The sequence below is a fragment of the Grus americana genome, chromosome 9 (assembly GCF_028858705.1).
Source record: "Grus americana isolate bGruAme1 chromosome 9, bGruAme1.mat, whole genome shotgun sequence".
In the NCBI taxonomy this organism is placed as follows: domain Eukaryota; kingdom Metazoa; phylum Chordata; class Aves; order Gruiformes; family Gruidae; genus Grus; species Grus americana.
Genome location: NC_072860.1, coordinates 2,580,692 through 2,608,498, shown reverse-complemented (window position 1 = coordinate 2,608,498; position 27,807 = coordinate 2,580,692). Strand labels below are relative to the sequence as shown.

At 39.0% G+C, this 27,807-nt stretch overlaps 1 protein-coding gene across 2 annotated transcripts in view; it reads left to right on the top strand.

The window, feature by feature from the left end:
- Positions 1–27,807, top strand: part of STAG1 (stromal antigen 1) — a 195,369-nt gene that overhangs the window by 153,983 nt on the left and 13,579 nt on the right. For both annotated transcript variants that reach the window (XM_054836104.1, XM_054836105.1), the window contains exons 21-28: positions 4,474–4,561; positions 6,184–6,264; positions 14,985–15,077; positions 18,683–18,857; positions 20,847–20,986; positions 22,626–22,727; positions 24,288–24,436; positions 25,545–25,673. In XM_054836104.1, the coding sequence (XP_054692079.1) occupies positions 4,474–4,561; positions 6,184–6,264; positions 14,985–15,077; positions 18,683–18,857; positions 20,847–20,986; positions 22,626–22,727; positions 24,288–24,436; positions 25,545–25,673 (957 nt within the window). The remainder of the gene's footprint in view (positions 1–4,473; positions 4,562–6,183; positions 6,265–14,984; positions 15,078–18,682; positions 18,858–20,846; positions 20,987–22,625; positions 22,728–24,287; positions 24,437–25,544; positions 25,674–27,807) is intronic.

The following is a 27,807-nucleotide window of genomic DNA, read 5'->3' as shown; positions in this document are numbered from 1 at the left end:
AAGCTCGATACAGCTCATGGAACTAGGCAGCAGCTTTTCAGGGTCCTGCTGCTCTCAGACCTACCGGCACTCTCATAACTTGTAGGGCAACCCAGAAAATTTCACTTGAACTATGAATTTTGGAGCACAGCACAAAGACCTAATCTTCCTTTCCTGTCAACTGCAGGAAGGAATTGCTCCTGGTCAGCATGTAAGAGAGCCTCATATGCAGATGGCTGAGAGCTACAAATCACTTCTTACTCATCACACGATGTGAGAGCACCTTGCTTCTGCCACCTCTTTTATACAGACTGGTTTTAGCGATTTCATTTATCTTTTCTTTCTGTGCTTAGTCTTCACTTCTGAATTCTGCACTGGATCATTGTATGAAATGGTTCTGCAATATCTACTCTTTGTTTCCATTCAACAAGAGTCCCACAGAGATCATTAAATCGTTACTAATTTCCGTAGTGCAGCAGGCTGACACATGTGCAAATTAGGTTTTTGGTCTCCCTGGTAACATGCTGGAGCCACTTCTGCCTTTCCTGAGAGGATTGGTGAAAACTATAGTTCGCATCCAAGAAAGAAGCACAAATCTTAAGGCTTTTCTGAGAGTCTCCCATATGTACTTTTTCCTTTAGGGTTTATTTAAACTATAAAGAAAGCTTTGTAGAATAACACACACATCGGGGTTGGGGACATCTACCTACACCTTCAAAAAAGAGGAAAGAGAAAAGAATCAAAGCTAAAGAGCTGAAGAGCAGCTGTGTATCATTTCTCAGCTGATTCGTTATTTATGATTATAGTTCAATGGGAATTTCTAATTAATATCTGCTTGCATATAAAGAAGTAATGAAATCTTTTCATTACTTTACTGAATGTTACGTCTGATGTGATTTCTTTGTGAAAGGAAACAATCATACCATCCGAGACAGCGTTTTTGTTGAACCTTTAGCTATGAGATTAGGATCTTCAATTCAAAACTCACATTGAGTGTTCTCATCTCAAAGAATGGTGGCTGTTGTCTGATACTGTCATTGTCTATCATCAGTTGGGAGTCAAAAGAAATTAAATCAATGCAAGAAGTTGAAATTGCAGGCTAACAACTGATACCTTTCAGATCTTCTAACAGTGGACTGATAAAGTAGTTGCTGAGGCTTCAAAAAGAAACAAGTCTCTCTCTTCTTCCAGTAAGAGAAACTCCACCATACCTTATCTGTGCTTGTGTTTCCTTTATAGTTGCTACTTCTTCGTATTTTAGGAAAAAGAAGCCCAGCAAGGTGGAAAAAACCATGGTAGGGGATTATCAGAGAAGCCTTCCAGGCCAAAAAGCTTCTGTACTGAGGTTTCCCAAGCCTGAGCTAATCCTCTTTCTGAGAGGGTCATGGCAACAAAGGACTCACGGCAAACTTTTTAATTCATGTCTTTCCATCAAACAAGGATATCAGTATTCCAATACAAATTAAATTCATCATTGCAATGTTTCCTTCCAAGTTTTCAGAATATAATAATAACTTTTCTTGAGATCTTCTGAATAAAACACCTGGAGTATATACCTGGGCTTCTCTTTTTTACCCAGATCTCACTGATATTTACAGCATTTTTTTCTGTCCTCAAGTCCATGAAGACAATTTTTCTATACTGATTCCAGCCCAATTCAACGGAGCTTTCACACATAACACATCAGTGCTGTAGCAGTTTGTATGCTGCAAAATATCAGCATTTCTTATTTAATTACTTCAGTTAGTTCAATGCAAGGCACATGAATCTCAGACATCCCCTCCATTACTCTGGATGTGCCCTTTTGATGCTGTGCTGCTTATAGAACATTGTTTCACATTTAGAAATCATGATTGTTGGTATCACTGTCCAGTAGTCCTCAAATATGATACAGAATTTGATTCCTTCCTGCCTCCACACTGACTTCGTAAGCCTGCAATGACTATAGTAACTCTCCAGATGCGAGTCATGTTGTTACCAGCGTAAGCGTGATCAGTCAGGATGCTTCCAAGATCAGCAGATCTTCTCTTCCTGTTATAGAAACCCTTTGCTTAACCTGAGCAGTCCATCCTTCAGACTGAGTTACTCAGAAGTTTGTTATATCCAGAAGAAGTAGAAACAATGATAAGTGAAACCTCAGCAGAGAAATTAGACTGTATCTAGCATAGCTGTTCAAAGCCCGAGGTACAGCTCCTCTCACTTTGTGTTGCTTTAAAAAGAGAAGCAGTTTTGCGGGTGGAGAGATCACCTCTTCTAACAGGAAGTTTGCTAAGCCGCTTCTTTCCACGCTTTCAGAAACATGGTGGAACTGGTACCTTCACTTCATCTGACTACCGTCTGGCAGAAACACGCCCCAGCAGACAGTGCTATCTATAGGGATGGAAAGAAACCTTTGATGAATTGTTGGGCCTTGTTTTCTCTAATCCATGAAAACTCTCTGACATGGGAGGGACTGAGGGAAAATCCTGTGTTCTGTGAACTTTCATTCTAGGAGCCTCTATGTCAATCTGAAGTTCTATGGAGAATTGTATTGTGTCCAAGGTACTTTTATAACTATCGTTTTGATTGCTAAGTAGTTCAAAAGAGATAAAGCTGTACCAGAATATGCCTAAATTTAATGTGGAGGTTCTTCTTTAAGGGTGTTTATATTGAAAAGCCCTGTGCAACTTGTATATGGTTAGAATTTTTCAGCTTTGGAAGCAGAAAAGCTCTTCTTGAGATTGGCTGTAAGGCTCAGAGCAAAGAGCCAAGGTGCTGCCAGGTGTCAGGGCAAGGGGGCATGCCCCCTGTGATGGCTGCCTGACATGGAGGGTTCTAAAATGAAAAGACAGAAATGAGACAGGTTGTCCTATCGTATTCTCTGTAGGATAATCTATGCTGATATCTGCCTCTGCACACCGAGGAGATTTTACTGCTTTAATTACAGCGCTGTAATTAAGGAGGTACAACTCTGCCTTGCTAGCAACCCTGTGATTTGCTGAAGCAGCATCTATGTGCTTAATATCACTAGTCAGAGGCAGTTCTCTGACAGCCTGTAATTTATATATGAAACATTTTATTTCTGTACTTTGAAGACTATCCAGAATCTAAGGCGAGGGGAATATTTTTATATTTGTTTTCTTTTTTTAAGTTTTCCTATTGTTCTATTCATGGATCTGAATTAGAAGTTAAGGTGCACCTTGGCTCAATGACACAACCCTAGAGTGTGTATTTCACTTGCTCTCAGCGCAAGGGCGTTAATTGTTATGTTTTCTGTGAAACTTTTATCAGTGAGGTTTTCCAGGGCTAACACGCTCCAGACTGGGAAGCATTTCATACTAGGGGGTTTCAACAGGATCTCGGCATTCCCAGTCTTGAGTTCAACCTCTGTCCATTTCAGAACTAGAGAATTATTCTTTCTGGCTGAGCGGGGTAGTTGATTATTTAAACAAAGTCAGGCAGCTCCAAAGCAGGGCAGGTGCAAAGGGGTGGGAAAAGGAGCATGTCTTGGTGATCAAGGTGTGGGATGAAAGAGCCAGATGCAAGAAGACTGCTTTATCTAATTTAGACTTGCCAATTCAGTCTGAGTATCCCTTCTTCCAGGTGAGTAATTTAATCACCAAGTTTGCGATTATTCTGAGGTGGCTTGCTCTTTTATGAACATATTAGACATTGTTTCAAATTATTTCGATTTAATTCCACTGCAGAAAAATGTGTTGAACCTAAATTTTTTTTTTTGAGAGAGAATTTTTGTCTTTCAGGCAACCTGATGTTTTGTAATTGTTTTTGTATTTCTCAGTTGTATATTAAAAAAAAGCTAGATCATAAGCTGTTGAGGTCTGTAAGGCTGTAGAATATATGTTGCTAATCTCATCTGAATTCCTCTTGCTGGTGAATCAGGTTGGTGCAACTGAAATGTGAAACAATGAAGGGGGGGGTGGCGGCAACCACCATCTCTGTCTCAATAGACATGTAGATCTTGCTGTCTTACTTTAGATATTTCAGGATATTTAATATCTAGTGATAATTATATTATTTTTCTCCAAATGATAATGGCAGAAAAAGATGTAACTTTATTTTGCTTAAAGCCATTTTTCATTCAGTATGTATTGCTAGAGTTTGGCTGCAGTTTCTGCTGCAATGCCAGAGAAGTGCCTTCTGGAGTTCAGTCAATGTTTAGAACCAAAGAGGAAAGATGATTTAGAGGCAACACTGAGAAGGAGCTTGTAGCTACGCTTAAGCAACCTTTAAAGATGTGTGGTACGCAGAGAGCTTATCTCCTCCCTACAAAAATTCCACGTAGTAAAACATTTTTCCTGAATTCTCAGAAAGCCTAACTTCTGCTTTTAGCACGGTGTGAACTAATCGTGCAGCTGCTTTGTCAGCAGGCTGTATTGTCTCCGTTTTGCAAAAATACCGAACTGCTCACTGAGCTGCCAGGTCAGCCTGTAGTCTCGCTGTGATGTGGAGTTTTGAGGAACACAACTAATCTCTCTCTATTACCTCTCGTTCTAGCGCTCATGATCTCACAAAATGGGATCTGTTCAGTAACTGCTACAGATTACTAAGAACTGGAATTGAACATGGAGCTATGCCAGAACAGGTACAGTTAGCAACACCTGCACCGTATCATTTGGGGATTCAAAATTTTAAAGAGTCGAGTCATAGAGAAATTCAAAAGAGGAATGCACCAGAGTTCAGTTATTTAGGAAAAACATGGAGTTTTGAATGAAAATTATATTGTAGGAAGGCACCATCCAGGAGGTGAAAAATCTTGGGTTCTGTGATTTTTGAGCTACTTGCTTCACCTTTCTCATCTGTAAAATAAGGAATAACTGATGTTCCTAGCTGTGGAAAGCAATCATAAATCATGATGTTTACACTGAAACCAAACATTTGTAAACCTTGGCTGCAATGAGAATTATCACAAATTATTATTGTGCATTGAAGGTAAGATGGAAGCTTATGAAAACCAGGAGACAGAAAGAACGTTTAGCAGGGATGCTGGCTGACCTTTCCAGTGGAGTTCTTTTGGTGGACACATCTCTGATTTTGTTTGGGTTTAGTCTTCTCATGGATGAGCACAGGGACCATTTCAGATTCTCCCAGGATTCCAGTTTAAACTACAGACTGCCTACTCCAGTATTTCAGCACATTTGAAGTTATATTTTGATTTCAATTACAAGCTAGTTGTTAATTCTAACCCAGCTTCATTTAGAAAAAAAAAATTCTCATGAAATTCTGTGAAGTATTTTCTAAAAATGACTGAGTGGAGGAGGCATTGCCAACCCCATGTGAAAGCATGGCTCTAAGCTGTGGGACCTTCTGCTCCCTCTGCAGTTGCTGCTTAATGCTGGAATTGTGCTACCTGGAGGGAAGGGGCCAGCAGGTAAAAATTGTCCATGCAACTACCAGCCATCTTCAGTTTCTAGGTTTGACAGTGATACGGCTCCCCAAATACTCTTAGGAGTAAGATCTTAGGAAAAAAGTTCTGAAATCTGAACATCTGAACTCTCCTCAGTATTTCTTCCCCCAGTCCACTAGAAGGAGTTCACTGAAAAGGAATGGTTTATTCTTTAGTGATATCTTTCAAAAAAGTATTTTGTGAAGCGATTAGAACTGTTACAAACTTGATGTATTCTGCAAAGAACCACAAACCGTTGGAAGCATCTTCAAGCCAAAAAGATTTTGAAATTTTTAGCACCTAATATAGATTTGAAATTTTAAAAAGGTACCAGGGGTGCTTTTTATGGGCACCACAAATATGAGCCTAGTCTTCTCCATGAGAAAATTTGGGTTTTCTCCCTTGTCTTAGAAATTGGGCTACGTGTTCATTTGACAATAGAACAAATTTCCAGACTGTTTTAGTAGTGAAATCAGATTTAGAGGTATTTAAACAGATGCTTTTGAACTGAGATTTGTAGATTTTGGGTGGTATTTCTAACATGCTATGATATCACCTCTTGCTGTACTTCAATGCACAGTTTTCTGTTCTATTTCCCAGCATTTACGTAGGTTTTTTTTTTTTCACCTGTAGTAACCTGGTTTCTTATTGCACCAAACTGGCTAAGGAAAAACATAATATCCTTGGAGGAAAAAAAAAGTACTACCTAAGAGCTGCTCCTGTTTCTTCTCCCCAAAGTGCATTATACATTTTACATACACTTCACTGATACGCTTCGTATTTCCAATGTGCTGGGATTCTTTGTGTTCCCTCTGTTACAGATAGTTGTTCAGGCACTGCAGTGTTCCCATTACTCTATTCTCTGGCAGCTGGTGAAGATCACTGAAGGCTCCCCTTCCAAAGTAAGTAGGCATTTGATCATACAGATTTTACTGAAGAACTTGCCTAAAAAGGCGTTAGACCTCATTCTCTGTCCCTCCACCCACTGCACAGTCATTTTACCTCATTGTGAAATGGATATACAATGTTGGTGTTTTGATTTATTTGATATTTCAAGATCTGTATAACATCATGCATATGTCTAAATAAGCTGTACAAATAGTGGAAGCTTGTCTTTATCGGGATTTGATACTAGCTGATTTTTACATTTTTATTGCTGAAGATACTTAATGCACTTTGTTGTGAGTACAGCAGTTTGCGTGAATGGATAAGTAATGTTGACAATGCTTACCTAATAATTGTAAGCAATGCTGTTGATCTGTACACCACAGATAGCTTAATATTTATGTGTATTTACCTTGTTTGGCTTTTACTTACATCTGTTATGTTGCTAAATATAAAGGTAAGGTTACTAGCAGTGACAATTACTAATAAGTAAGTGCACGCAGTCAGGACATTACATGTAATTTGTTTGTTATAGTTAGCTTTTCCAGAACCTTTCCTTAGCAGTTTTCTGAATCAGAGGCCAACATCCTGTCTTTTTAGGGCTTTTTCAAAAGTAATATATCACATTAAAATGGTATGAAAACTGGAGTAGTAAGGGTACTTCCCCATCAGCATCAAAAAGAAGAAGATGCTATACCAAAGTACTACTAAAGTAAGCATTTTATGTGCCTAAAAATGATAAAAATACATTGTAAATTGTTTGAGTTGTTTTGAATACTGACATATATTGACATTTAAAAATAGCTACTACAAAAAAAAAAAAGAGTACTTGGTATTCTTCATTCTGGCTTTTGTTCCCATTTCCCTCTCTCAGCTTCTTTAGCTTCTTTCTTTTTAGCATGCTGGTAGTATATGATATTACATCTTGACTCCTTATAACTGAGAAAACGGAATACATCCCATTTGTTTTAAATGAACTCAGAATCTCATCACAATAAAGCATCTGAGGTACTGCTAGCTAGCAGCATTGTTACCCTGCAGGAGAAATTTCACTTTGATGGAAGGAGCCAAGTAACTAACAGTAAACCCAGGAGGCCATACATTGCTTCAGCCCTTAAGTCCATAAAACCAAGACACTGAAGCTCATTCTAGAGCACCTCGTCGACTATCCAAACCTGGACACTGTCTTCAACACCTTTATTAAATTTTTCCCTGTGTGCTCTTGAGTATTGGGTCTTGCTAGGTGTCTTACCCACTCCTGAAGATGCCCAACAACTCTGTCCTCCCACTTGCTGGGCCCCTTGAGTAGCAATGCCCAGTCTTGCCGTGCTCTGGGTGCAAATGCCAAGACACAGAGCGTTCGGTAAGATTCTCATCTCCCTTCACTGTGTTTCTCCATTTTTTGGAACTAAATGCAGTGAATTGCTGCAGTATAACATAGATGGTGCAGGGTGATAGCTGTCAGAATTGCTGGAAAAAAATTTCGTGTTTTCTTGTGTTTAAATTCTAGCAAAAGAAACATACTTACCATAAGCTACAGCCATCAGCCAGCGACTCGCATACAGCCTCTGTCTGCATAGGACCTGATGAGCAGCTTTTGCATTTTGGTGTCAAACTATTCAGGGGACTGTTGTTTGCAATATTACAACGATGGTCCAGTTCAACTGAAAAAGAAAAAGACCTTTATTTATTTCAGTGACTGGGTTTTTCTTGCAGACAAGCTTAGTGCAATTGTACGGCTTTGCCTAGTTTTTCAAAATAGGATACATTTATAGATGTCATACAGACGTTGTTTTATGAGATGAACGCAGAATAGCCTTGATCTTTCATGTCTTCCTGATTCTATTCTGACTCATATTAGTCATAATGTTCATAGGAATGGAAAGAACTATGAAAGCTCCATTTAGAATGACCGTTTGAAGTACAAGTCAATTCTGCTTCTGGAATCTCCAATGAAAATCGTAATTACTCTAACCTAGAGAGCTGTAATTAACTTATTGTTTGGGATTTCACCCCACCCCCTATAAAAATAATGAGTGCTCTGCATCCTTGGTTCAAGAGGAGCACTGCATTAACTCCCTTCAGCTCTCTGTGCCTGGCCAGCAACCTCAGCTTTGCTCACAACAGAAACGGGATAAAGAGAAATCCACAAACCTGATGTGGTCGTAGCATTTTGTCCTGTGTGGGTTTTTTTATATCAAACTTTCCATTGTAGTTTGTTCACTGTGAACATAAATCTGATCTGCAGTATATCTGTTGTTTAATCCATTAGGAGATCATTTTGCCCATGGTTGTTTTATAAGCCATGACTTAGGCTTATAAATTAGCAGACATTAAAGGGGATCACTTCTATAGTATGATGTATAGGAAGACAAAGCATTAACACAAGTATCTCAGAATGAAAAACGGTTCATTTCATGAGCATTTTTTAAGTATGCAGGCTTTTACAGGAACATTTCTGACACAGTATTGTAATACGGAGGCCCTTCCAGCTTCCTAGTGTTACTCTGCGGTAGCCGTAATGATCTAAGGACAGAGGAGGTGATGGTTTGTAGGCTGAAGTGGTAACTTTAGTAGACCAATGGATATAGCTGTGAAAATAAGAGAGGCTTTTGGGCACACAAACCTTTCAGGTTTGAAATAAAAGCAGAAGATTACAAAGCAAAATACAAGCTGAGAACAATTGCTTGGTTTCTGTTTGGATACAAATCAGGTAAACTGTCTCTGAAAGAAAAGGAAAAGGTCATTGGTACCTACAGGGGAGTGGGAGCAGGGGAAGACGAGGTAATAAGACAGTTACTAGGAGGAAAGTAGGAGGTGGATAGTGTGGAAGAGAAGGAAGATGAAAGATGAAAAGGCTAATGGGAAGAAGGGAATTTATGTCATAAACCTAATCTTGAGTCCTTGTTTTTCCGTATCCCTTAGATTTATGAATTTTTGTTCCCAGGCTTGTGTTTAGAAGATGACTTTTTAGAATTCCCTTGAGCATCCAGGCAGAGAGATCAGAGATGGAAGGATTGATCTGTAAGAAATGTTCATCTGCTGCCAGCTGGGTCATTTGTGCGAGTTCATGCTGGCAAAAAGTAGCTGCTCTGTTTCGCCTAGTTAGTTACCATGTAGGCATTCGATGCACAGGATAAAGTATGTTAACATTTTGGAATTGTAAGTACAGGATTCAAGGGTGTTAATGTTTCTGCGGGAGGACGTATTTAGTTTGGTAGTAGTGGGGATATATTGGCAAGTTTACCATTTCTTAGTCAGGCATGCCCTGCATCCATTAGGTATACATTTTATTGCGGGGAATTTGCGGGTGGGATGGGTGGCTCTGGTAAGGTTTCTTTCAAAGTGAGTTCTTTAAGTAGTGCTCACAGTTGCTTAGTAATTTTGTGTATCGGTTCTAGGGTAGAGTCATACATGACAACCAGGGGTATACAAGTAGGAACAGAATCTTTTTGGAATGAAGTTATTCTTTATCTGGTGTTCAGATGGCTCTTCAAAAATGCAGGCTCTCTCCAAAGAGGACTGCTGTTGTTTGGAACCTGTCCTGGACATAACATCCGAGCCCAGGGCACGTATTTTGCTTTCTGAGAGACACTTTATATTACAGCTGTTGGGTATGTTTTGGATTATGGCTGACTACATGAGGTGAGGCGTGTTGGTCTATAGGCTTTATACGTGTGGCAGGGGAAAATTGTTTGATTCTTGTGGTTTAAATCAAATTAGGATCAACTCAGCTCATTGATTTATTAGCAACACATAATTAACCTGCAGTCAGTGCAGCACATCTCCAGGATAAGTATCAGCTATACAACAGGTAAACCAGAATACTAGACACTTTTATAATGCTAATGAATGCCTACAAATTTCAAACTACCCTTCTGTAAGTGTTCACAAGTTACTCTAATCCCCTTCCCTAAACACACACACAATTTAGAGTTCCACGGGCACGCCCCCACTTTCACAGGAGCCCATTGCCCTTCTTTTGGAACCATGAGATCCCCTTCTTTTATGTGGGTGCTGTTGGACGTGTGGGTGCTCCAGCTTCGTGTGTACCCAGAGCCACCACACAGTCACATACTTGAGGTGTGCGTTCCTGCGTGGTGCACCCCGTACTGACAGTCCTTCAGATGGACGCAGGCTACTTACGGCTTCCAGCGGGGAGGGAGGATGTGCCACCAAGCCTAGGCGGTGGTTGCGGTGTTGGGGTGTCTGACTTGGTTTGACTGCTGCTCTGTTCCGCCCCAAGGTTCCTCTGCACAATCACAACTTTTCATGCTGCTTTTATACTGCTTTCAAGGTGACTTCTCCTTTTCTCAAAAGTTTCTTGGTAATCTCCTGGTTATTGTTTAATCGCATCATTTTTAGCAAATTCATTGTTTACTTTCGTCTTAGCATTATCAGTTTTTAGGCAAACACCCCCTCAGAACAGGTAGTTTTGGCTGTTCACAGGCACTGTTGCGCTCACGTTCTCATTGTATCAGCTGCTGTTTATCCAGTCTCTCACCAAGAGGGTGCTCTGCAGATTCCCCCCCACACTATGTAATATCGTTTGCAGATTGCAGTTTTGATCATAGAGCTTAAGGTAGTGATATTAGCATAAAAATGTTTTAAAGACATTTTAATATAAGGATGATAATTACTGATTATTTGAATTAGTGAGAAAGCCCAAATTATCTGCCCAATAATAAAGATTCTACCAGTTAATACAGCACAGACTTGGGGCAGAGTTTTTTTAAAACTCTTTTTCAAGGTGGTCTGTGGGGGAAAAAAAAAAAGTCAAACTGTGGAGTCAGTGTCTAAGATCTGAAAGGAAAAATTGATTACTAGAAGGAAGATTGCAGCAGGAAAGGATGAAATGCGTAAGCCTTGAAATATCCATAGTCTAATGCTCTCATCTTTGGTTGTCATCTTGTACACGTTTGGAAGAGGCTGAGGCCATGACAGCACAGTACTGGGGGGAAGCACTTTATACTGGGTCCTTTGTGGGAGAGGTCTGTTGTAGCCTGGAGAAAAACTGATCTTCACCTGAAAAGGGCTGTGAGGATGGTTTCAAAGGAAGTTGGTAATTTCTCAGCAAGAGTTCTCTTGTCTGTAGATCCTGGGGAGTAATTACAGTCCTGAGGTAGGAGATGGGGGATTGGATTATACACTTGTTGTTTCCATCTAGATTTCTTCATGTGTTCAATAAACAAGTGCCCAAGAGCATTATACTATGCACTGTACATGTATGTAATGACAAGGAAATATTTATAGAAGAATAGAGACCAAAGTCCAAAAACAGTAAAAAAAAAAAAAGCATGAATAGAGCAAACAGAGGCAAGACAAAGGCGAAACAGTTCTGAATAAGCAGCAGCCAGCCTACCCAAATGCATAGCTATTACAAAGTGATTAGTAGGCAGAGGAATTAGTAGAGGGTATTTAAAGAGGGATTTAAAGTAGGACATAGCAACTTGGTGACTTTTCATATTTATATGGCACAATGAAAAAGCACAAAGGGGAAGAAGAGAGTCACAAGGTGCAAAAGGTTGGATCGTGTTGGCTAATGGCTCTTGAACATTGTAAAGTTCATTGAAGAGTTGGAGTTGCAAGGAGAAGGAATTTAATACTGCAAGTAAGCAGTTTAGAGGAAAGGCAGTGGGGAAATTGGAAGAAAAGCATTGGGTTTGGTAGATGAACCTAGCAAAGGCATGGCATTTCCACTCAGCTGCAGTGGGAAAAAAAAAGCTTCAATTTAGAGCTAGAAAATAACTGAAGAATTTTAGATAGAAGTTTTGCGAACACAGCTGTGTGGTTATAGGTGGTGGCAGAGCCACAAGTCCTTGCTCTTAGCAGCTCATTCTTGTTCCTGCCATGGGCTAGTTAAATTTTAAGATTTTTATGCTGTACAGTTCAAGAAAGGGTTATTTTTATCCTGGGTCGCTTCAGCGCTCCAGTTCACAGTGTGACCCCATGGTTTAACCCTAGCAACCAAGAGGACGGTAACATTTTTTCACACTGTTTTTTCTGCTGAAGCCAGTGTATCCAGTAATCGCACTTCATGAGCCTTGGCTGTGCGCCTCAGAACAGTAAAAGACTTGACAATCTCATTCATTTTTTTGTCTTCCCATTTTCTCTTTTTAAAAAAAATTAGCACTCTATAGTAGTCTGGGGATTTCTCCAAATTTAGAAAAGTTCCAGATGGCTCTGTTGCACTGTTCAGTCAGGCTTTCTTTTGCTGTCTGTAACTTTTCAAAATGAATCTTTGTCATGCCGTCAAGAGAGAGGATAATAAATAATGTGTACCTATGTGTTACTCGTTCTTTGATGGAAAGAAAAACAGGAGACATGCTCATTCACTTTTTAACCTTTATGATAGAATTCTTCATAGGTTTTAGTTTGTTGAATTCATTAACATCTAAATGGAATATAGTTGTGATAGAAAGTAGGAAGTTATTAAAGTGATTATAATCCCAATGCTTAAAGCTGTAAATCAGATTATTATGTAACAGTGAGCTGATCAGCCTGGCATCAGTCCTAGGTAAAATCTTGGAATGGCTGATAGAAAACACCATCAGTACAAGGCTGAAGGGCAGAATGAACGTGGCCGAGAGATAAGGCCGGAAGGAACAAATAAATTTTTTCTGGAGAAGATTTGTGGTTTTGATTGATAAGGAAACCAGCTGAAATACCAGTTTCTGTAAGACATTAGTATCATGTTGCATTTCAGGTGAATATGTGAATTTAATGTAATTCACATTCAGCAGCTCAAAGCTGATTAATATATTGGAAAAAAGTTATAAGTGGGAAATCATCACGCAAGGGGATAGCTTCTGATGCATTCCAGGAGAGATCCATTCTCTGCTAAAAATTGGTAATTTTTACCAATCATCAGGGAAGGTAAAATGCAGGCATTTAAAATATGGATGATATAGGTCAATTGTTAAACAAAATACAATTAAAAAAACCAAAGAGGCATTTTAATGCTGCCAAATGGAAGGCTTATATCTGGGAACAAGAAGGCTGATCAGTGGAAAGCTGTGACTCAGAACAGAGCAGAGCTGTTGGGCAGGTCGTGTAATGTGGTGGCACAAAGGGATCCTTCGCTGTATTACCAGAGAAAAACTTACCAGGAATAGGAAGGTGAGGTAGCTTATAGACCTTCGGTGTCCATCTCAGAAAATCACAATCTGTTGAACATTATAAGACGTTCAGAGATTTGGGAACACTTGGGGTGCTTCGGCACGCTTGCAGACCTGCCTTCTGTTGTGAACCAGTACAGGAAGACCATATGGAGCACAAAAAGGCTTTCCAGTAAACAAAGAATAACAAGATCTTATGATAGGAAGCAATAAGAAAAGCTAAAACTAGAAATGAGACACATGGACCGAACAGCTGGCATAATTAAAAATGGGAATATTTAGCAAGGAAAATGTTGCATGTACGCTACGTAGATTCTTTGGATTTGGGACGGATGTTGCTCTGTGGGGCACACTGTCTTCCATCTGAAAGCTGATGGAGGTACTGTGGAGGAAAGCCTGCAGGAGCAGTAGGCCAGCAGCCTCTGTGTGAGGCTGTTACGATCCCTTCTTTACGTGAAACCAGTGATGGTGAAAACTGGGAAGGGAAAGAGCTTTCAAGCAATGGTCCCAGGTGCGTGTGAGAAATGCTGTCTCTGGGGGCCCTGGCAGAACTGCTGGGAGACACGTGGTACAGCGGGCAGGAGCAGGCAGGGCAGAAGCATTTGCACCGCCTGAGCGATGCAGGGTAGCAGAATCTATGAATCAATGCTGGCAAAGCTAGTCCTTGTCGCAAAACTTGAAGCTAACACAAATCTTAGTGATTTCTGGTTCTTGTTTTCTTCTCGGTGCTCCGTTTTTCACTACTGTAAAACCATGTAACTATTTAAGCATGTGCCAAGAAGCCAGGTACATCTTCAGTACGTTTCTTGGTTACGATAGAGGCAGTCCTACCTTTTCACGTAGGAGGGTTCTTCTGTAATTGATCTGCTCTTTCCACGTGGCTACTTGCTGTAGTCTTATGATTATGCTCCAGTATCTTATGTTTTGTTTCGATTTGTTTTCACTAGTTTATTTTGTTATCTGTAAAAAATAGGGATTCATGAGGGTACAGTGTTAATTCCCCCAGGCCAAAGTATACAGCTTTCCTATTGAACCTGCCACACGTACAATGCACATCAGTTGTCTCTAGATCAAGGTACAATGCACTCAGTTGTCTTTCCCACCCACAAATCCTTCTTTCTCCAGATCAACAAACCTCCATCCTTCTTCCATAACTCATCAGATTTCTGTGATTTGCTTTCACATTTCCTATGTCTGTAGGCAGTTAGGATAATGTTTTTGTTGAACTTGAGACATTCACTGGTATTTTATGTTTGTTCGTGTTGATTTATCTGAGTAAAGAATTCTTTATAAACCACCAGGTAGGCTGACCTTAACGTATTACACTTTTTGTTCTGAAACATTTATAATTTACATTCAATATAAAATACAGACAATTTAACTCAGGAATATATTGGTTTTTTATTACTATTTATTACAAAGAAACGTGGGGTAATTCCTCTGAAAATTCATGACGTTTTACTCTATGCTCTATGAATAGCATATTTTTTCATGGCCTTTTTTGTTCGGCTAGTTTATAGGATTGAATGTATGAAATTATCGCTATCTTTTTATTTTGCTTTTTTCTAGCAACCTTTTATTAATATTTATATATTATCCTTTTTTAATATTTGTTCTAGGAGGACTTGTTGGTATTGAGGAAAACTGTGAAATCCTTTCTGGCTGTCTGCCAGCAGTGTCTATCAAATGTCAACACTCCAGTCAAAGAACAGGTAAAGGAAATCTCTGTCAGATGCTTTTAGAAAAGCGTGATTGTTAAACTGTAGTAAAACTCAAGACGACACTATATCAAACGTAAAGTAAAATCATCTGTGCCTTCTATCTAAATAAAACTGAACAAACACTCCGCAAGAGGAGCTGTATTAAAAGCGCCTTCAATGCACAGCTAATGTCAAATTCATTTTTGAGATATCAATAAGGATTACCTGGATGCTTGGGCTCATGTTAGCTGTCATCACTTTAGGCATCTAACTCAATCACCTAAAATAAAAGCCCATTCCTTTAGACACTTGCTGTATTAACAGATGGAAATAGGCACTTTTAGAGGGTGATTGAGACCTCAAATGCCCTGAATATTTCTCTGTATATTTATTCTTTTTTCTCCCCGTTACTGACTATTAGGGAGCCTGGAGTGACTGTTTTCCTGCCAAAGGCAAATGCCTGAAGCCTCGATGATATTTCATTGTTTTGTTATCCTAATAATTCAGTTCAGTGTAGTGGTGAATACTAATTATTGTATCTCTTTCCCATTGCGGCTTGTGGGAGAAAATTGAGGCTTCTATTTGTACAGGTCATACTACTGCGTATTTTCTAGCGGGGAAAGAAGTTAATTCATGTTACAAAAATACTCTGAATAGCAATAAAAATGTTGTGTTCTCTCACACCATGCAAAAATTTTCACTTCACAAAAAGTTACGTCTCCTTGAGAAATCAGAGTAAAATATCTATTTAAACAGTGTCTTAGTTATAGAAATAGAAAGATCTGGAGGGTTTTTAGATTCTCATCAATATAACCATTATAGCTTCGGTGGCTGTGCTTCCCTGTTTGGTAGGCTGACTGAAGGCTTACGTGCGTGCATCTCTCTGCATGTGTATATGTGCGCACACATATGCCAAAAGTATATACGTGAAATACTGCATAATAAGGTATCTGATTTTTTTTTTTTAATGATTCAGTGTAGTTATGCAATTCTCTGGTTTAGATTTTTGGGAAGCCATGCATGCGTGGAGTGGGAAGTTTCTGCTATATGGCTTTAGAAATTGAAATAAAAGAAATTAAATCCAAGGGCTTGTTGAAATAGTTTGCAGTCTGAAAAAAACCAATAGCTGGTTTGTTTGCTTATATAAATCAGGATATTTTCATAAAATCTCAAGTCTGTTGACATCTTTTAGTTGTCTACAAATTGCATTTCTATCAGACCTCCCAAGATTTTGCAAAGACTGTAACTAACTGGCCTGTGGTTTTTGCCTGTGGTTTTTAAAAGATAGTACTTCTTAAAAGACAGCTTTATTTTTTGGAAGATAGCTCTGCTTGGCATTTACACTATGTTCTGCGATGTAAATATTAAAGCCTCGGAGCTGTTGCTAGTTTATGTATTTTTAAAAGGCTCTGATGTGTCATTGTCTTCCAGCAGATTTAACTTTAGTAATTGTTTTTTAATATTCTGAGTAGTTACTCTTGGCATATTTTATTAATATTATATAATGTGAAAATATCATCTAGCTTCATGAAAATACCAACCATTCTAGTTTAAGCTAGCACTAATGTCTTTTGCATCAACAAATGGTAAATGATCCTTCCTGTTACTGCAGTGTTTTTGTTCTTGATATACATTAACATATTTTTATTCTCTTATTAGTCGCCACAGGTTTTTTTGTTGGTAATTTAAATTCTTCTTTGAAGCTCCTTTGCAATTCACAGTTCTGTGGCAGCTTTCAAACCTCAGCTAGACAAAGCCACGACCAACCAGACCTAGAGACAGCAAGTGTCCTGGTCAGAGTAGGTTGGACTGGAGACTCCAGAGTCCCTTCCAGCTAACACTTTTATGATCTTTTTCATTTTCTTCCTTAAAAAGTATGGTTCCGCAAGTGCAGGATTGCTTCTTAATCCTTTTATTGGATTTTTTTTTTTTTTGAGAATTCTCTGTAAATTATATTGTCTCCCTAACAGATTTGATTCTTAAACTATACATTCTTTCCAGAGAAGATCAATGTACATATCAAAGGAAGGAAAAACGTATTAAGTGTTTATAGAAACTGGACTCAAACATTTCAAATTTTTGTGGACTATATGAGTGAAATAAATCTCCTGTGACTAGACCTATCTACAATATGTAGACATCTGTATCCAAGTCCACTGCTGTCTTTATATTGGACAGAAATAAGCACTTCCGGTGCATTATTCATGTGCTCTTTTTTAGAGGCCTACAGTAGGAAGAGCTTCAATTCTAGTGAGTATCAAAGGAGTTTAGAGTAGCTGAGATGATCACTGAAGTGAATCACAACTTTTTGGATCCAGTGGAGAAAAATCCCAAATACTGGCATCTGTCTCCAAAGTCTAAGTAGAACAGAGTTTACAATGATTTGCATTTTGTTCTTGCCTAAGTATAGCTCATTCATTTTATAACACACTCCAAGAAGTAAGTGAGCTGCTATGACATTCAGTGTTCACAAAGATTTCATTCTGGAGCTTTGTAAAGCAGATTGCTCTCACTACTTTTCCTTCGGTTCAGTTAAAAATATGTTTAAACACACATTTAACTACCTTTCTGTTCAGCTGTCTGTAGAGGGGGGAATATGGGGCTGACTCAAAGCCTGCACTGGGTTTCACAGCGCTGTCAGAGCTGTTCTGCAGTCTCCTTTGAGCTGAAAATGCCTTTGGCGTACCACCTACCTGGGAACGGTGAATGATGCTGCCCTGAGTGAGACTCCTGCAGGCTTCTGGGGGAAGAGACAGCATGTCCGGCATAGGTCTTCTGGGAGTCTTTTTGCGCATTCCTACTTTGAACCTTCCTCTCTCTCTCAGTTTTCAGAACTTGGGGTTAAAGACAGAGAAACTAAGATGATTAAAAAGTACTTTCTGAAAGGTGCTCAGGTGTCGAATGTAATGCAGCAGAATACAGCTGGCTGTGACACTCCAACATAAGCCACAGGGAAAAGAGTGTTACTCTTGTGCATGAGAGTGTACAGATAAGCCCTTGAAAGAAATAAAGTTATTAATAGCTGCCTTCTTTCTCTTTTCTCAGGTAACAAGAGTATAATAACAATGAGCATAAATCATCGAAAGTTCTGCCCTGGTTGGCTTTTACCTACATTTGAAAGCTGTACAGAGCTACTTGTTTTTGCAGAGCATTGTTGATGAAATCCTGCAAGGATTTCTTTGCTTACAGCTGCTTTCTCTGCATTTTTTGGATCTGACAGTGACTCTGCTTGGATTTTCCCTCATAATGTTACTCATTTTTTTGCTTGTTTAACTTCTCTTACTATTTATCAAAAGAGGTGTTTTTTCTTTACTACAAATTTGGCTACAATTTGATCAGAGGTAGATTTAGAGTTCTTTTCACAGAGAAGAAATTGAACGGGGATCATTCTGGACACGGAAGAGGTAGTAAACACAGTTCCTTGCATAGGAATCAAAGGTGTAACATTTTAAAGTTAGGGGAAACCCCACTTTTCACCACACACAAACCACCAGAACTGAGTACGGTTACAGAAGGACATTTAATAATAGCAGGGGATATCTGGAAATTAGCTAAATGATATTTTATTTTTTACATACTTACGGTTCTTACTGCATTCATTCTCTTTTGCCTTTCAGGCTTTCATGCTGCTCTGTGATCTCTTGATGATTTTTAGTCATCAGCTGATGACTGGAGGTCGAGAAGGTCTTCAGCCTTTGGTGTTTAATCCAGATTCAGGCCTCCAGTCAGAACTCCTCAGTTTTGTGATGGACCATGTCTTTATTGACCAAGATGATGAAAACCAGAGCATGGGTATGTTTAGCTTTCATGTTTTCTACTTAGCTTTTTTCATAACAGCCAGAGAAGAAAGCATAAAGTAGAATTTTCAGATCAGTTTGCTCAAATGTTTTCAGAATTATTCTTTCTTTATTTTTGGGAGGCATGAATATGAAATATTCAATATTCAGTACTCTTGTGTTAAAGAAGAGTAAGTACTTATAAAGTTCATTCATAAAAAGAGATGTTCTCAGAAGACATGGGAGTGGCCTGTAACTACATGCTGTAAATCTGGACAAAATTATTCTTCCTTTACTGATCTATATTTTTCTTAATATTTATTTCCAAAACCGTACAGTCTTAGTTCATCAGCAAACTTCATTTAATATGGCTTCAAGGGGGGGAAGTACGATGGAACAGTACACAGAGGAGAAATTCTTTAGAGTTACTACATGGAGTTACAGGGTCCTGCAGGCAAACCTACCCAATTTCTGAATCCTACATAGCTTTGGAGAAGAGATGGATTCCCAAACAGTCAAGCTCTGTGAAAGAGTTGCTGAGCACCTACTGCAGCACTCTTTTTGGCATGTTTTCTGAATTTCCGCTGAACTCTGTTACGTGTATGTTAGCATGACACATAGGTGCTATTTTAGATCTTTTAAGACAGCAATATATAGAACTAAGATCTCAGAGAATGTTTGCTTGCTCTAAAGGAGCTTTTAGGCTTCTAGCTCCTTAGTAGCTGACGTCTTTGTTGAGCATCTCTTTGTGGATTCCTGGGAAGAACACATTTTGAAACACACCTTCACCAGCAGAAATGTATGTGCAGTTAATCATACTTTGTGAGTTCAATGTTCAGAATAATACATCAAGGATTGATTTTAGGAGGACAGTGTCTAATCTGTTTTGCTCTTTAGCAAAGGAACATGCATTTAACATGCTGTGATTGGACTGCGAAGACAGCAAAAAGATGGACGAAGATCTCTGTATGTAATCTCCATTCTCTAATGCTACGCTGGCTCCATGAAGCCAGTCTGACCATTTATAACTTTTGGTATTCAGAACACATCAGTAATGATAAAAGGAAATTAAGAAGAGGCAGGGGTAGCGTGCTAATGAGCTTCAATTCTGTGGGTTAAAGCATCTCAGGATTCAAACAGGCACTCATATCAACAGTCAGCTCCACTGCTCGTAAGAGATTTCCTGTGATCAAATACATGACTTAAGAACTGTGGCTCTAGTAAGAGCGTAGCAAGAGAGTCTCAGTAACACTATGTCCCTTCTCCCCCCGCCACAGGTCTGTGCTTCTGCAAACTGCTTGGAAGATTCCCTCCAAGAAGTAGCTCTTCTGAATACCACAGAATATTTACTTTTATCACAAATGTTATAGCTTGATTTCATTTTCTTGTATAATTTGTGGACTATGCTTTTATTATATGATATTTAACGTGTATAGTTTCATTTACAGAGTGGAGTCTCACATGGGGACTTCACACTTATGACACTGCCGTTCAATGTTAATGTTTCTTACAACTGAATTTTACTTCCTGCAGTTATCGATGCTTTAGAGCCATCGATTTAATTTCTGAAAATCCAAGGCATGCAGTAGAAGTATTGCTGCTTCTAATTTTTCTGATGTGAAATATTTATAGTTTTGTCATGTTAAAGAAGCGTCTCCCAATGTCCTGTGTTTCAGAAGTTAGGCAAAAGGTGTTCAACAAGTCTTCACTGTGGCCTTTCACAGGGTGAAGAAAATCAGTGATTCAGTTCCATGCGGCTTATGTTCAGTACCTGCTCAGGATATAGATAGCATCCTTGGTCAATGGTGCCTCCTGTTCCTGAACTTTCCTGAAGGTCCTAACACAGGCAGGACTCAAGAATTACCACCTTTCATTTTAGCTTCTCCTGCAACAATCCTTGCTGCATTTTAAAGAATTTATTTTTTCTAAAAGCTGCTTTTCTATAATGTTGCTTTACAACATGGCTGTCGCTTACACACATTTTTATTGTTGTTGATGCTTTCAGAGGGAGATGAAGAAGATGAAGCTAACAAAATAGAAGCGTTACATAAGAGAAGAAACCTTTTGGCCGCCTTTAGCAAGCTGATAATTTATGACATTGTGGACATGCACGCAGCAGCAGATATCTTCAAACACTATATGAAGGTACAGCTCTGTGTATTCTCTTCCTAACTCAACACAGATTGTAGGGTCAGGTCACTTGTTTTTCTCCTTGCCAGTGCAGTAGTTAAAGGCTGAACACTTTTGAAAGCTTTTCCAGCCTTACTTGATTTTTTTTGTAACAGTTACACCTGCTACTGAGAAGCAGTAAGCTGTGAGCTCCCTCTCCTCTGCAGCAGGAGTACCTTGTTAAAGGCAGCACCAAAAGTTGGTCCTACAAGGTGCTGAGTATTTCCACACAGGCTCCCCTCTACAGAGAGTTTCTTATCCTGCTCCTCACATTCATTCCTAGAATCCACAATAACAGTTACCTGTTTGATGTCATATTTCCCTGGCAGTCTCCCAATCTTGGTGCTTGCCATAAGGAAGCAGTTTTGCAGAAATGCACTGAATGTCTTACCAACTTAGGCTGCTTCCAGACAGTATTTAGGCCCAATGAAATTCAGAAAGACTTGCTGCTCAGCTACCACTGCGCCCTGTACTTACGAGTTCACCTGCCAGAAAACAGGCACATTAGCAGTCCTGACACTGCCACGCAACACAAAGCCCCTCAGATTATACCTTGTCTGTCTCCCTGTAAGGGATTAGTCATCACAAAGGTGACAATCAAGCAGGAAAATCTGTTTGAGATTTTGATGTGAAATATAAAGGATCTAACTTTAAATCTTCCTCCTCTTCATTAGGAGCACACAGTACAATAAACTCCCCAGTGCACACTCTAGCCATCAGCCAGGTCGCTCTCCTTGGGGTTAGTCTCGCATAGGGTTTTTTTGCCAGAGCAGGAGTTTCAAACCAAAACTGTCACAGTTCAGGTTAGTTTCCTACCTGCTGCTCTGGGTTGGTCTTCTCTTCTGGAAATTGGGGGGGAGTGAAAGAAATTGCATTTAAATTGGAATACAAACCAGAAGGATCTCTGTCCCAAAGAAGGCAGGAGCAATATTGAAGAGGGAATGAAAAGAAGTGGTTTCAAGTGCAGAAATATTAATCAGGCTGAAAGAATACTGGTTGGAAGAAAAATTTATGTTCTCGGCCTGGAAGTTTCAATGATTATACCGGGTTTTCTACCCAAACGGTCCGTACTACAGGCTGTGCTTTTCAGCAACCACTTTTCTAACACAAAGAAAACCAGCACTTCGTACTAATACCTTACTCAGCTTTGCGGCCTCACTGAATTCCTTTCCTGGCCATCTACGTCACCTTGCACTGTATATGGGGCTTCACACCTGTGTGCTGGTGTCTGTTCACACCTACGTGTCGAAGGGTGTGTTGGTTCAATGTCATGCTGTTTCTCAGAATTTGCAACTGCGGGTCGCTTTCATCAAATATTTAGTGTGGGGTAGGAAATAATCTTTTGTTTTTTCAACATATTTGTTACAAAACATAATAACACATACAGAAGTTCCTTATCTCATCGCTGGGTGCAGGCTACCAAGCATTTTGAATTTTGGTATTGAAACATCATCTCCCACTCACAAAAAATCTGGATTTGAGACTGGGTTTTTTGGCATCTGCTGCCTTTTCAAAACAAGAATTACAAGTAATCTTTCTATCAGAAAAATTGTAAGAAATTGTATAAAAGATTCGATTTAAAGATTTAAAGGTTTTTTCCACATTTTTTCCCTAGTACTATAATGACTATGGAGATATCATTAAGGAAACCCTGAGCAAAACAAGGCAAATTGATAAAATCCAGTGTGCAAAGACACTCATTCTCAGTTTGCAACAGGTAAGAATATTGATTTTTGTTAGAAAAACCTCACTGCAAAAAATACTGGACAGGATTTTCTCTGGTGCCCTTTACAATGAAGTGAAAAATACTACACTTCTGTTATGAGATTATCTTGCTCCTCGTTCAGGCTGCCACCATTCGTTTGTCTCTGTAATCTCTGTCTCCTTAAGGCCATACTGGCAAAGTTTTGGTCAGATTAAAATGGAAGAAAAGCAGAGAAGAGCCTTGAAGGCAATTTGGTCCAAGCTGATCCATAGCATTTGTTTATTGGTACTAGTCAACAAGAAGAATTAGGATGACTTTTTTTCTTATAATTAGCTGGAAGTAATACATCTTCTTTACATTTTGTCTAAATACTGATTGATTTTTTTTTCCAAACTTCAAGCTAATTAGTTTAAGTCTTCCAATATTATTAAACATATTTTTCCCTGAAAAATTTGCTTTACATCAGCCATAAATTATTGGCTTGATGATGAAATCCATCCTAGTTCTGCCAACAGCACAAAGTGTGTGCTTCACTAAATACCATTTAGGCCCTTGAAGTACCAGTTACATCCATTACGTAGAGAAATTACTTCTATAAATTAGATGTTTTCAAATCAGCTGAGCCTCCCCAAATTCATCCCAGAGAACTAAGCGATTTCCTTAGCAATCTAGAAGCTGAGAGATACCTGTGAAAACTTGAGAAAAACAGATGTACTTCCGGAAGAATCGGCGAGCGTCAAAGTAGCTCCTGTCTTTAAAACTTGGAGAGAGAAAAAGCCAGGTGCCACAGATCAGTCAGCCTAATGTCATTTCATGGAAAAAAAAATAATTAGATAAGCTATTTGCAAGTGCTGAGTGATAGGTAAGAGCCAGTAGAAATTTGTCAAGGAGAAATCATGTCAAATTAGGCTGCTTTCATTAATTATATGGTAACAGAGCTTGTGGGTATCAGAGAAACAGTAGATATAATGCAACTTGATTTAATATTGTTGCTGACACTGTCTCTCTTGATATTCTTGTTGGCAAGTTAGGAAAATGCTGTCTAAATGGCAGTACCAGAAGAAGGTCTAGAACTGATTGGAAAACTACTGAGTAGTTCATTATTGTACTGAAAGGGCATTATCAAGCAGGCTTTGAAGGCATTTACCCCGTAATGCTGTTCAGATATTCATAAAGTTTTGAATGATGGAATAGCAATTTTGCTTCCTAAATTCACGGAAGATGCTCATCTGATGGGTGATGTAGGTATTTTAGAAAACAGCATAAGAATGTGGAATCATCTTGATGAGTTGGGAAAATAATAGATGTAATTCAGTGAAGTGCAAAATTGTGTTTAAGAGTTACCGTCTGCACAAGCACAAGGTGGGGGACAGTTGGCAAACGGCAGTTACGCAGAGGAAAGTCTGGCAACTGAAGTGGATTAGAAGTTGAATATAAGAGAGCTCTGTTACATCTCTGCGAAAAAAGTCATTGTAATGTCCACTCTTAGCCGTAACAGCTTAAGAACACAAGTCTTTCTCAAGAAAAGTATTTTCTAGCTCACAGATTTTAACAATGGAATTCTTTCTCTAGCTGTTTAATGAGCTTGTTCAGGAGCAAGGTCCCAATTTGGACAGGACATCTGCCCATGTCAGTGGAATTAAGGAACTGGCCCGTCGGTTTGCCCTCACTTTTGGCTTGGATCAGATCAAGACAAGAGAGGCTGTGGCCACACTGCACAAGTGAGTGGTGGTAAATAAACGAGATTTTTATATTACTTCAGATTAAACGCTTTGCTCAGCATGTCTTTTCTAAAGGTATGTAATCTTAACAGGTCCTGGAATAAGGACATATTTTTTCTAGTTTATGTAGAAAAATGCTGGGGAATGTGCATGTATATATGTAAGAGAGGAAGAAAAACTAGCTGTTACCTAATTATTTGTTGGAATTTATTGGAATGGCGGTGTTTATCTCAGGTAAAGCCACTGGTATTACACATATTTGTGTGGACTGTATCTAACAACTGTAGATAGTTGTTTGTACCACATCACTGTGGATTCTGTAGGAAGCAAGGGCTCTTGGTATAAAAAGGTATTCCAGAAATACTTTGGAAATCTTTTTTTTTTTTTTTTTTTAAGTGGACTGAAGCTTTTTATGTAACTGCTGCGTAGGAAAGTGTAGAAAGGTGCTGATTAATTTAAACTATGACTTTCCCATGCCATAAAAAAGGTTAAAATATTAAAGTTTGCTATCTCAGAGACTAAGTCATTAAGACTCAGCAAAGCATGATCAAAACGCTACCAGACACTTTCCTGTGGCAAACAAAAGAGAAGTCAAGGCATGCATGCACCATTATTGGATAATGTGAAAGTAAATTGTTTTCTTTAGTCTCAAATGATAAAGCAAAGATAAGGCAGAGATGCATGTACTGATGTCCTGGTAAGTAAATTCTCTTCTCTGACTCTTGATGCAGAAGTTAGCTCTTGTTCTAGCTCACATATTATTCTTATTGCGAGCTTCCGCTTCATGCAGAAACAAGAGCGAGCCGTTAGGCTGTTCCTGCTAAGGCAGTGGCTTTCAGCACCTGCCAAGTTTCTTAGATCGTGGTAAATTCCTTCTCACCACATGACTGGCAATATGTTATCTTTGAGATTGAATCCTCATGAATTGAGAGGGAACTTGAGTCGCCTTTGTCCAAAAGCACCTGTTTGCTAGTAATAGGGGGGAAGTTATGATGGGCTATAAAGAATTTCATCACAGTGCAGATTTTGGGCAGCATTTAGCAGTGATGGATGTCTTTTTTTTATTTTGTTACAAATGTCTGAAAATTTTAATATTTCTTTACTATAGAGATGGCATAGAGTTTGCCTTCAAATATCAGAATCAAAAAGGACAAGACTATCCACCTCCTAACCTTGCTTTCCTTGAAGTGCTTAGTGAATTTTCTTCTAAACTCTTGCGACAGGACAAAAAGACTGTGTAAGTAACGCTCCGTTTTCTTCTGCGGGTTTTGCTGGGCTCTGTTAATCACTGTAGTGTGTGTTTAAGCTCTCTGCTTTGAGGCTTTCACAATCTAACGGGGGCTATAGGAAGTCCCAGCAAGCCATTTCACATACATAGTTGTACATCATTTTACATTTTAAAGTAATAAAAATAAATGAGAAAAGGAGAATCAGAGCTGCTGATGAGGTGAGCTTGAGACCTCACAAAACAATGATCCTTAAAATTTCCCATGGGGCACTGAAAATAAAAAACAATTGTTTTTTAGTCTAGAAGAAAAAAGAAATGAACTGTTAACAGTGCAGGAAATTTACAGGCCTGTAAACACTGCAGTAACATCTGTTTCTATTAGGTATTTATATACAATGTAAACATATATTTGTTGTTTGTTTTAACGCATTGATTTAAACTGGGAAATAAAGGTTTGTCAAGGCTTCTGTTACTGGCACAACAGGACAGAGAAAGAGGCTGAGAGAGGACACTATTGCTGGTTAGGACAGAGCAGGGGGGTAGAGACCTGGGAGGCTGAACCAAGCAGCCTGCGTTTGTTACGGCAGGTAATTACTGCAGATGAAATACGGGAAATGAAATTATTCAGAGATATTGTTGATAAGATCTGAATAAAAGAGCAAGAAATACTGTTTTATGAGTGACATTTGAACAGACTGTCAGGAGAGGCTGCAGATATCAACAAGATTGGCAAAGAGAAAACTGCATTAGTAAGGGCAAGTTTGTAGTAAAGACATATTGTCAGCGTCACTGCGAAGAGAACGCTCTACATTTCTAATAAGTTACGTAGCAAATATCCAGCATTTGGCCAGTAAGGGAAAAAGGGAAAAGGTAAGGGAAGTAGTGAGGGAAAAAGGAAGAGGACTCTAGTGAAAATCAGCCAAGCGCTATGTGCTCACTGTAGAGCTGAATTCTTTGAATAACTTTATGACCATTTAAAAAATGCAATTGCCAAATCTTCTGATTTATGGTTATAGATATCTTTCCAGTCTGTTTTGTGACCACAATGAGCGTAAGTCATCTGTATCTACTATAACTACCTCAACTGAGACTTTCTGTCAAACTTCTCTATAGTTTATTTGTTCTAAAGGACTTTTCTATTAGGGTTAACAATTATCAATATTATAGCTTTACCTGTGTTGTAAGAAATGCATCTTGGTTAACTTTGTATAATTTTTAACATATACACACTTGAACCAATTTTTTTTTTCTTGTATCGACAATTTATCAATTCAGCAAACGCAATAGAAGAAATAGTTAAACGAGCTTGAGAACTGGATGACGCCGTTGGGCTAGCTTGGCACTCCATTTTTGAAACTGCTCTTCATTGTTATATCCTTGAATCTTGTCAACCTCTGTCCTATTCTTCAGGCCAGGACTTAAGGATAATAGGATTCTATGACTGTCTTCCTAGCTGAACCGTAGGTCCTCCTGCATCTGTTAGTTTTAGTGTCATTAGCCTGATTCCTATTTAATTTAGTGAAGCTTACCATTCCTGTACAGCTATCATCCCTTCCACAAGTTTCTCCAGTGTCTAAAATTTAAAGTTACATCATTCTGTACAGTTCACGTGACAACTTAATTTCACCTGATCCTTTGCATGAAATTCAGTACTTCAGAAGATCTTGTTCTATAGCCTCTTATGTGGCCATTTAAAATCTTTTCTCAAAGGTTGTCCTCCTCCGCTCGTTGGAGCCCACGTACCCAACCACTGCCTTCTTTCACAGGACTAAAGATTGCTGTGATGGAATCCATTTCTCCTGGTTTTAGCTGTCTTTATTGTAGTCATCTGAGCTATTTACTTCAGCTGAATTTGAAGATCAGTGAAAAGAAATAGGCCCTTTAGGACATGATTTATCTGTTCTCCGCTAAATTACTGCTTCAAGATGAGTTCAGACATGCCCTAGATTCCATTGGCTGTGGTGACTGTGAAAAGAGTTAAGATAACTTGCTTGTATGTAAAGATTTCTTGTGGAGATATCTGCATTCCTTCCCTTGAGAGACCTGTCCTGTTTGCACCCATCCGGCAATGGCTGCGTTGCCCGTAGCGCTTCACTGGCGTGACATACTCAGCTGCACTCTGGAGAGTTGATTTGCCCTTCTC